The 10,865-nt window shown below is 36.8% G+C and overlaps 1 protein-coding gene across 2 annotated transcripts in view; it reads left to right on the forward strand.

Annotated features, from left to right (window-relative positions):
* Positions 1 to 263: 263 nt before the first annotated feature.
* LOC104958137 (E3 ubiquitin-protein ligase RNF213-like) overlaps positions 264 to 10,865 on the forward strand; it is a 50,354-nt gene continuing 39,752 nt past the window's right edge. For both annotated transcript variants that reach the window (XR_799737.1, XM_010785848.1), the window contains exons 1-13: positions 264 to 465; positions 1,157 to 1,422; positions 1,557 to 1,810; positions 2,509 to 2,715; positions 3,129 to 3,321; positions 3,452 to 3,504; positions 3,605 to 3,764; positions 4,067 to 4,201; positions 4,457 to 4,555; positions 4,672 to 4,794; positions 5,167 to 5,356; positions 5,610 to 5,783; positions 9,237 to 9,389. Coding sequence is in view for 1 of the 2 variants with exons in the window: in XM_010785848.1 (XP_010784150.1) it covers positions 300 to 465; positions 1,157 to 1,422; positions 1,557 to 1,810; positions 2,509 to 2,715; positions 3,129 to 3,321; positions 3,452 to 3,504; positions 3,605 to 3,764; positions 4,067 to 4,201; positions 4,457 to 4,555; positions 4,672 to 4,794; positions 5,167 to 5,356; positions 5,610 to 5,783; positions 9,237 to 9,389 (2,173 nt within the window). In the remaining variant the exon portion in view is untranslated. The remainder of the gene's footprint in view (positions 466 to 1,156; positions 1,423 to 1,556; positions 1,811 to 2,508; positions 2,716 to 3,128; positions 3,322 to 3,451; positions 3,505 to 3,604; positions 3,765 to 4,066; positions 4,202 to 4,456; positions 4,556 to 4,671; positions 4,795 to 5,166; positions 5,357 to 5,609; positions 5,784 to 9,236; positions 9,390 to 10,865) is intronic.

Here is a 10,865-nt window from a genome sequence, read left to right on the forward strand (position 1 = left end):
AACGAAAAGAAAAAAAAAACATTGCGGACCGGCCCACATTGGGTCAACGGCCCACCGGGACGATGCCCGGTATGCCAGATGGCCAGTCCACCCCTGTGTGTGTGTGTGTGTGTGTGTGTGTGTGTGTTTTAAAGGTACTCTTACTTTTCTTCACCATCTAGCAGCATTGCAACTACTCAGTGGATCGTTTGCTTTGAAAATATGGGTTGATCACATCTCTGCCTGTCTCATCTCTAATGATAAGTGTTGATTTTCACAGGTCTCTAGGGGAAAAGATATATCTTGTTGAAGGACGGGTTATGATTCCCAAGAACATCATTCATGAGAGCATTCCCTACAAATACTTGATTCGCAAGTGCAGTAAAAAAGACAACAAACCCATGTATGAGACAATCTACCAGAAAGATGGTAATGAATTGGTCAACAGGTGCCTGGCGATCAAAGAGGACCTTTTAACACATGAAGGTAATCTAACTTTACTTCCATACACTAAGACTAAACAGCAACTTCTATGTATGTTTATAGACTAGAGCCTGAACCAATACATAACCTGGGCAGGTATTGGACATTATCAGTTTACTGGAGACAGATTGGTATTGGCATATATTTCTTACCAATAATTAACAAGAAATTGCAGTACAGAAATGTCAAAAGATGCATTTTAGGTAATTTAGTCAACAGTGTTTTTCATTGTTCCAGTGGACTACAAGTGTGTTTGTAGGTCAGCAAGGTGATACTGAGATATAGGAAAGCTGCTGACATCCAAGTATTAAGATGCAGTTTATACAATGCTAGAAAGAGGGCTGGTGATTGAGGGATGGGCTTTTAAGACATATTTTAAATGTTTCTGTTTCTCTTTATCCAATCAGCTTTACATTATTGTAGTTTAAGTCTGCTAATATATTTATTTTTACCAAATTATAAACATGTTGTGTTTCTTGAATATGACATTTTGTTCTATAAAAAATTATATCAAGGAAATGATAATACAGTTTAATTTGGTTAAACGTCTCTGTTTGTTTGACAAAACTCTCAATCTAAACAGCAAAGAGGATTACATTTTCGTAAAATCAACAACAACAAAAACAAATTTCATCCCATATGGAGCAAGTCCAGGTGCATTACCCCTTTCATCTTGTTCTTTCTGACTTTCAAGGGGAGTGGCACCAGTATGATGATATGATCCATCCAGAAATGAAAAAGACTTTTTGGAGTTCTTCGCACAAAGACATTGTAGTGAAAGGCAGAGACCTGGCTGGCAGGGAGATGCTGAATATCATTTTCGACCTTCTTACAACTTGGAATGAACCAAATGTGAACAACTTCTTTTTACTGCTACAACAGTTCTTTTATACATACAGCCATCCTGTACTTCACTATGACAGAAAAAGGCCATGGGGACTACCATACAGTATTGAGCAGGTAACCCTTAAGGATATTGTTCTTGAAAAGTACATTTTTCCCTTGGACACAAATTGAATCGATTTCAGAAAGAATTCCCAATGAACTGTAGCTAGTGGACACTGGTTATTACTATCTTCCTTTACATTTTCTAGGTTGAAGTCCTTCTCAAAGGTGTTCTGGAGGAAAACATAAATTCCCAGCTCAGAAGGCAGAAACAAACAACAACATCCCTTTCACCGCTGCATACAGGAGTTGTTTCTTTGCTCCTTTACAGCAAGTATCTGAAAGATGACATGAAGAATCAACTATCTAAACTCTGCAATCTACTTTGCCTGCCCAATATGCAACAACACAAATTCTCCTCTTTCTGGAAAGAGTTTGAAATCCCTTTCGCCGATAAAAAAAGGTAACTTATATGCAATATATCATCATTATGACAATAAACATTATAATTCAGAAATATAAATGAATAAATATATAAGGAAGCATATGAAGTTTGCCTTAGCTTATTCACCTTGTAAACATAATTGCTCAGATGAGCTTGCCAGTTGGTCTCACACATGATTTAAAAATGTGATTTATCTTCAAGTCTAGCAGTTATAAAGTAGTACTTAGCCACAAACAACCCCTTCTAGGAATGAAAGGAAAATATAACAATAACAATAACAATAACAATGATAAGTCTCAAGCGTTATTGTGAGTTTTGTTTAAACATCACAAACATTTTGCACAATTTATTGGTAGAGGGCTTAAGACAGAAATATTGTATTGATGCAACAGGCAGAAATATTTATTAAATTAAAACTCAAATAAATGTTGTACAAGGGCCAGTTTGGCATTTATAACCCTTTGTCTTGTGTGTTTAAATGTTTTTGAATTAGTTGTTATAAGTTCTTTCAAATATAAAAACGACAATTGAATACATACACTTTCACACTATATATGGAACAGATCCCGATAATTGTACGTAGACTGAGTGCAAATGTAACCTAGTAATATACATAATGATATTATTTGCATTTATTATTATTTAATTCAAATATTAAAATACTGGTTTTCACTGGAAACATAATCAAACTAAACGTTATCTTCTAAACTGTAAAGAGTTGCAGATGCTGTTGAGATTCTTAGCAACAATGCTAGAAAACTCAATATTGACAAGTGGGTCTTGGTCATCCCTCTTATTCACCTACTGAGAGGAGAAAGCAAGCCATTTGAGCCGGCTCCAGCTGTCGTGAATCCACAGCTAGAGTCCTGGACAGGTTTGAGTGGGAGCAAGGGGACGCATTTCAACGGCGACAACTATGATAGGTAAGCACGTTTTTTTTTCTCATTTAGAACGAACCTTCCTGTTGTTCTCAGGTCAAATTTTTTTTTTTTATGTTTTTTTATTTTGCAATCACTTTCATTAGGTTTTAGCTTTTATTCCAATGTATAGCTATGTATACTATATGCTTTATAAATAGTCAAACCAGGAGGACAAACGTTGAAAGGAAGACAACCCAAGGGTTAAGCTTATCTAGGATTATCAAAAGATGTATTTTATCGCGGAACATTTAGAAAATTCTAGAGGATTATTTATTATGAGCACATCAGTGGCCCTGTTACAATTTGTTTACTGTTAATACCAACAAAAACAAACCAGTGGATATTTTTTTTCCTAGTATTTTAAAATTGTGGTGACATGGTCACCATCAAACAATTCTAATAACTCTTTCAAATAGGAGTGTTGTCCGGATCATGAAGGACTATGCATACCTGACAGACATTGATCGACTTCTCGTGCACTCTTGGATGCCTCTGCTGCGTGTGGATGATTTCACAAGCTTCATAAAAAGTGTGCAAGTGGAACTTCTAGACATTCTTCATTACATACAGTTCAGCATTACATCAGGGACAAGTTACATGAACTACAAGGTATGTTCCCCTTAATTGACCTTAATCAATTGCGAAATAGAATAAGTGTATATACTGTATATTAATATATATATATATATATATGTACAGTCTTCAAATTATGTGTGTTCTATTATTTGGGTTACTACAGGCTTTGAAAGATCTACTATCTCATCTCAACAAAGAAAGCCATCTCATTAAAAGGTAAAAAACCTTATGTAATACAGTATCTCTGCCGCAATGTCTAGATATAACAACACCCTTTATGCATACACAACAATGATAAGAAATCTTTTTCCCCCAGTTTTGATAACAAGTATGGAGAATGTTGCCTAAAAACAGCAGTCCGGCTTCTTGGTTCTGTGTGCCATCTCACCACAGATACAGAAAACTGGGAAGTTCCAATTTACTTCCTTGATCTGGTCTGTCTGATTGCCAAGGCATACGACCACACCGATTCCCAGGTGAGACTCACCAGTCAGTCTGCCTGACAGAGCACACTTTTATGTAACTGTACCAAACCATAGTTAAGCTTTGAAATACCTTGCTCAGCTCAAATATATATATAGATTAATGTAGATTAGTTTTGTACATTAATAGTTGTTTTTCTTCTACAAAACATTTGTTGTTTCTTATAAAAGCAAGGTAGATAGCAAATCTAAAATGACTGGCTAAGGTTTTATGTTTAAATGCAACCAGAACTTTTATTTGAATGCAGCATAAAATCAAAGCATATATCTGTAATAACTCCTAACTACTGTTCCAGGCAAGAGCGCAAATACATGAAGAGTTTATCATGGAGACATTACGAACTATGAGGGAATGGCGAAGAAATACTTTCAGAAACAAACTGCTAAATGAATGGACTCCTTTGCAGTTTTCTGTACCCCATGAAATCACGGTAAGCAGAAATGTGGGATAATGTTTATGCTTGGGCTGGGCTTAAGACAATGAATAAGATTTGATAGGCAATGTTTATATCATGTTTTTTTTGCAGTGTAAGTTTAGACTCTACTTTACCATGTGGATTTACCAGAAACATGCTTTATTGTGATATACTGTATATCTAATCAAGATATTAGTATATGACAAAAAGTTGTCTGCAGTATTTTTTGATTAACCTGACCTATTCAAATCTATATGTGTCTCTTTATAGGTATGGAAAAAGTTACTCTCACTATCCTTCAGTCACGAGGAACACACCTCTTTCTGGAGAACCACTTTCACGGAGGATTTTGAAGGCAAACTAAAACGAGTAAGACTGGATTTGTGTTTCTGTTTCTTTATACTTTAAAGATCTTGGATTTAGATTTTTAAATGTTCACATTTAAGAGACAAAAACAAAACTGAAAAGGTATGCTTGTGTGCTAGGAACAACCAGTTGATCAAATTGGAATATACTCCAAAAAGATGGAAGAACTAAGCAAAACAAGTCCATTGTTAGGCATCACAATGGAGAAATGTGCATTGGATGCGGTTGCTGCTATTTGTCAGGTATGATTTTATTAAGTTGTTAATGCTCTGTTATATAATATAATAAAGGCCAAGGTTTTATGTCTTTTGTTTTATTCATAAACAGTGAATAAGGATGAATTGACAATTTGAGTTTTTTTAAACCAATTATTACTACTACAAGACTAATTATGAATACCTGTAATAAATGACTCCTGAAGACATAACCTTGGGAGAGGAGAAAACTATTTGATCTTGATCATAAATAATATCACACATTGCTCCTGAATTAATGCATTCATTCTATTTTTACACCCTACTTTTACACCCCGCCATCTTTTAAACAAAACATGAAATGACAACTAATTTAATTTGCATACAATGACCAGTGTGTGGTGCCTTGTTTCTTTTTAGGATAAATCTGGCAAAGCTGTTTCAGCTCTAATTGAGAAACATGATATCAGAAAGTTTGGGAAGCTGATGTCTGTAGTTGTACTGAAGACATGGCCCACAGATGTGAATGGAGAATACATTGAAGGCGAGGACTTGATATTTGAGTATCTTGTTAATAACCCGATGGCCCAAACAGTCTTTCAAATGACAGGTAAATAGTTTTCTATACGTGTAAAAAATATGTGGAAATGTTTTGTTTTGGTATGTGTGTGTGTCTGTGTGTGTGTGTGTGTGTGTGTGTGTGTGTGTGTGTGTGTGTGTGTGTGTGTGTAATTCGTTAAAAAATTCATGACTGGCTGGCAGTTGGTTGTTTTGATCATACTATAGGTCATCCTATGTAATTATTTTGTCATAGCACAATGTTTGTTATTAACTGTTGTAGTTTATACATGCTTGATTTACAGGTGTAGGAGGAAGACTGATCGACCAATTTTCAAATGAAGTGCAAATCAGGATGACTTTGGCTAGTTCAGCATTCAAATCTGTGTCACAGAAGTTCCTCAGTGGCGAGATCCAAATGAAAACTTTAGACCAAATCCTCCAGAAAGAACATGAATTTGTTGGCTTGCTGAAGTTAGGTTAGTAAGAATATCTGTCTATTTCAGCTGCTCTTACTCTTTACCTTTCTTCCCTTGACTCGTTCTTCTCCATTCCATTTTGCTTCTAATTCTTCTTCTGTTTTACATCCTCAAAGTATGATGCACATTTTTATCAGTTTAATACTTGTATTTTTGGGTTTATACCACAACCTGTTTATATGCTTTAGTGTTCAAAACACAAAATGTCTGCTTTTGTAAATGGGTCATTCTACAGAAAAGGTGGAATCTGGGTGATACAAATCTGCTGAAATATATTCCTTCTAAACACATCTAAAACCTGTTAAATAGTAATAACTAACTCTTAACTTGATGAATCCACAACAAGTAGAGCTTAAATTATTTGTATTATTTTTATACATTATACAAAGCTTATTTTGTATAGGAATGTCACTGGTGTTACGTGTTACCAGGAAGAAGAGTAACACCAGTGACAATTTGGAGAAAACACTACCATTTTAACAAAATGGCTGCAATGTGTCAGACCAAATATGGCTTCAGTCAATATCAAAATTGTTTAACTCTTCAATACAATACATTTTCCCATTCAAATGTTCACCCCTAGGGCTATGCACTTATATTTTTAATGACAGACTTGAAAGACGCACGTACAATTTGAAGATAAAAGGACACCTTTAACAAACAAAGTAAGAAGTATCTGACTTTCCTTATGTCTTTGTGCACTGCACTGCCTCAAATGATCTCGTTACAGGAGGCACTTCAGAGACAGTACATTACTTCAAAAATAAAAGCGTTTTGTGTAGCAGTAACACCAATGGCGTCATTTTGGGTGACTGACATTTATTTGATATTATTAATAATATTATTAATTAATATTTTTTTACCATTTCAGTGTTATATTTAATGCTTGTAATGTTATGTAAATATAAATTAGATTTATTTATTGAAAAAAAATCTTTTTAAATGAAAACTATAGTCTCCACTTCCATGTATGATCAAAGTGACAAGGCAGTTACTTGAACTTGGCATTTTAAATAAATTGCAATTTATGTATAAAACCATTTTTTATTTATTTTTTATTTAGTACCATTGCAAAGACAATCTCTATTTATTCAACATATATAATGAATGTGAGTATTAGGTCAACGTCATGTATTTTGGTGTCTGCAAAAGTAAGTGACAGTACTTCCACCTTTTGTGTAGAATGACCCAAATGTCTCTTTGAGCCCCTCTACTGAAAAGCCCATTCTGCTCCGGTTGGCTTACTGGAACAATATACAGCAACCTTTGAAAAGTTATTTCTTAAGCTGTTAGTGGAGATCCCAAGAACATGGAAAAAAGATGGTAGACACATTGGATTAACACTAAAACATGTAGGTGTCATTACCCATTTGAGAATAGGACACACTGTAATAAAATGGAAAATGTTTAACATGTTTAATGAAAACATTGGATTAAAGTTTATGAAAAATACAGTGTTACATGCGGAGATTTGCTAGAAAAAACAGGAAGAGAAACTACAATATTTCCATTATATTAAGAACAACCAGAATAATTGAGAGAATTAAGTTGTGCTTTTTATTCTTTTTTTTTGCTTTAAATCCGCTACATGTATTTAATTATTTTAGTTACTTTGCAGATTTTGATTAATGATGTGAAATATAAACAACCCCTTAAAAAGGACTTTAGTTACACCTGGAGTAAATTCACAAGCTACCCTGCAGTATGTAAAGTCATTCAAACTAGCTGCACCTTTACCATCTTTGATAACACTTTAATGATCAATAATTATAATCAAAACATGTAACATATATTATTCTGAATCTGCACAATGACTACTTTTATTTTTGGTACTTTATGTATTTTGAATGCCATACTTTTACTTGTAACGTATTCATACACTCTGGTACTTCTACTTTTGCTAAAGTACACAATCTGATTACTTCTCCAACCTCTGGTGATAACAGTTTGAAGATGGAACAGTAGCGGTTAGGACTGTTACACTTTAAAAAGGAGAAAGCACATTCACATCTTTGTTCTGGTCGTCTGGATACTTGCAAGATTTTCATTATTTTAAGGATAAAACTCTATGCTTCAATCTCTGATCGTCTGCAGTTCATTTTGTGAACCTGATGATACTCCAAGCACTACAGGACAGCTGTTATGAGCGTTCAGAAAATCAATGCGCATCCACATCAGTGATCTAATATCGTCCGTTTATTTTAAGAAAACTGAGAAAATAGTAAACAAAAACTCTAAACTCTTAAACAAAAGATTAGAAGCCCATAAGACGTATTACGGGTAGCTTGTATCATGCAGAGTTCACCATGAGGTTTCTATTATGCGGTGGAAAATTGTTTGCCCTTCCACTCATAGTGAGCACATGTTCACCTGTCCTAAATTAAAGGGCCGAAGCACGCCTATGTGACGTCACTATAAATAATCGATAGTCAACATCAACTCAAAGAATAATAAACATCAACACAGGGAAATTCACGACACCTCTGCATAATAAAATAACACTTCATACAAAACAATCATAATATTTAATTATAAATATAAATAAGGTGCAAATTGGCTTCACGACAGCTGAAGATTAAAATGTTGTTGAAGAGGTTCGTGTTCATATTCTACGCCAAGCATGGACCTTTTTTTATATACAACATTACTCAAGAGGCGCGTTCACACCCGAGTACTTTTCCCCATACTTTTCTAATTTAGTTCCGTTAGTACCCCTTATGTCGCGTTCACACCAAAAAGAGTCCTTAGTGCCGGGAACTTTTACCCCCGTTTTTAGCGCCTGCTAGAGAGGTGGTACCAACAAAGTACCAAAAAAGTACCTATTTCTATTGGCTGGGCGAATTGCAAACCAGTTTTTTGAAGCCACCATGGTATTTGCTGGCATTAGCATTATTAGCATTAGCATTAGCCACGTGCACCAACGGAGAGAGAATAACTTATGGCAACACAAAAAAAAACATGGGAGTAGTGGAGTGATGAGGAGGTGTCATCGTTCTGGCGATTTACTCGGAAGGCTTCAGTAGAAACTGCTGGGAGTCCCTGCAGCTTCTACTGAAGCCAGTCCCCAACTCCGGGGACTTCCGGCCGGGGACTTCAGATGGCAGTATACGCCGTGAAGTTGTTTGCGGCCTGCCAGTAAACCCAAAGCAGAAGAAGACGAAGTGACGTCAGCGGATCATTTGCGTAATCTTCCCCCAGGGAAAAGTACTCCGGTGTGAACGTGATTGGTACTTAGTGCCCGGGGTACTAAGTGCCGGGGGGGTGCCAATTACCGCAAAGTACTTGGTGTGAAAGCGGCTAATGTATAAAAGACCACATTTTTCTACTTTATCTTGCTCTGCTCTCCGAATTTTAGAATGTTTACTCTCACTTATTCAGATTCTTAAAACTCCACCACGACATCTGCCCTCAGTTTATTCTTATGCTTTTGTTCATATAACTATGTTCCTCTAGATGCGCTCTGTGATGATGGTCGTTGTAAAGATGGCAGCAACATGAGAAGATTACTGAAAATAAGAAAAGAGGAAGCAGAAGCTGTCCACAACGAGAAGGATCTTGTCAAGAGTCTTTTACAAATCTGCCAGGAGCTTCCACAACATGTCAAAAGTAGGTAACATTTGTGTGTAATTTCAAAGTGGGAAACATTTTTTTTATTTGCTTGTCAATCTTACGATGATGGTGTTCAGTCAGTTTGGTCATTGGTTTATGGTTAGCATAGAAAAGCTTCTAATAAACTTGCCTTGCTTGGGGGTTGTTTTAACCACATGGGAAAACTACAGGTGCTTTATTTTAGCTCTGTGGTTCCTCTGCAGTGGCTGCTAGCACCTATTCTGTATAAAAAGGTGATAAGCCCAGTTGATCTGACATGGCTTTAGTAGCAAGTTGCTACACAATAGGCTCTTTCACACCGGAGTACTTTTCCCAGGAATAGTCCCGATAGTTATTGGGATTTTGCGTTCACACCAAAAAGATCTGGAACTAGAACCTAGTTTTTGCGAACCTTTTCACCCCCAGATAGTCTCTGCTAGAGAGCAGGGACTTTCCTGTGGAGAAAAAGGTTCCAATTTCTGATTGGCTGGGCAAATTGCAAACCACGCCCCGTAAAACTCAGAAAAGTGATTTACTCTGAAGGCTTCAGTAGAACCTGCTGGGAAGACTCCCAGCTGCTTCTACTGAACCCAGTCCCTCCGGTGGAATCCGGGACTTCAGGTGGCAGTATACGCCGCAAAGTTGTTTGCGGCCTGCCAGTAAACCCAAAGCAGAAGAAGAAGAAGTGACGTCAGCAGCTTCATTCGCGTAAGCCTCTCTCAGGAACTTATTCCGGTGTGAACGCGATCTACTAGGACAGTTCCGGGACTAAAGAGTTCGGGGGGACTAAGTACTGGGAACTAAGTACGGCAAAGTACTTAGACGCTTTCACACTGGAGTACTTTTACCCGTACTTTTTCCGTTTAGTTCCGTTAGTGCCTGGAATTTTGCATTCACACCAAAAAGAGAACTTAGTTCAGAGAACTTTTACCCACATTTTTAGAGCCTGCTAGAGAGGTGAGACTATCCTGGTGAGAAAAAAGTACCAATTTCTGATTGGCTGGGCGAATTGCAAACCACGCCCCGTAAAACTCTGAAAAGTTTTTTGAAGCCGCCATTGTATTTGCTGGCATTAGCATTATTAGCATTAGCCCCGCGCAACAACGGAGAGAGAATAACTTATGGCAACACAAAAAAAACCATGGGAGCGGTGGAGTGATGAGGAGGTGTCGGCGTTCTGGCGATTTACTCGGTGTGGTATTCTGTATACTGTACTCTGAACTTCCGGCCGGGGACTTCGGGTGGCAGTCTACGCCGTGAAGTTGTTTGCGGCCTGCCAGTAAACAAAAAGCAGAAGAAGAAGTAACCCAGTGGTTTCATTTGCGTAATCTTCCCTCAGGGAACTTATTCCGGTGTGAACGCTATCGGCTCTTAGTTCCATGGGGGTACTAAGAGCTGGGAACTAAGTACGGCAAAGTACTTGTGCAAAGACAATCTCTATTTATTCAACATATATAATGAATGTGAGCATTAGGTCAACGTCATGTATTTTGG

This window comes from Notothenia coriiceps, unplaced genomic scaffold, assembly GCF_000735185.1.
Source record: "Notothenia coriiceps isolate Sejong01 unplaced genomic scaffold, NC01 NC01_scaffold00028421, whole genome shotgun sequence".
NCBI classification, from domain to species: domain Eukaryota; kingdom Metazoa; phylum Chordata; class Actinopteri; order Perciformes; family Nototheniidae; genus Notothenia; species Notothenia coriiceps.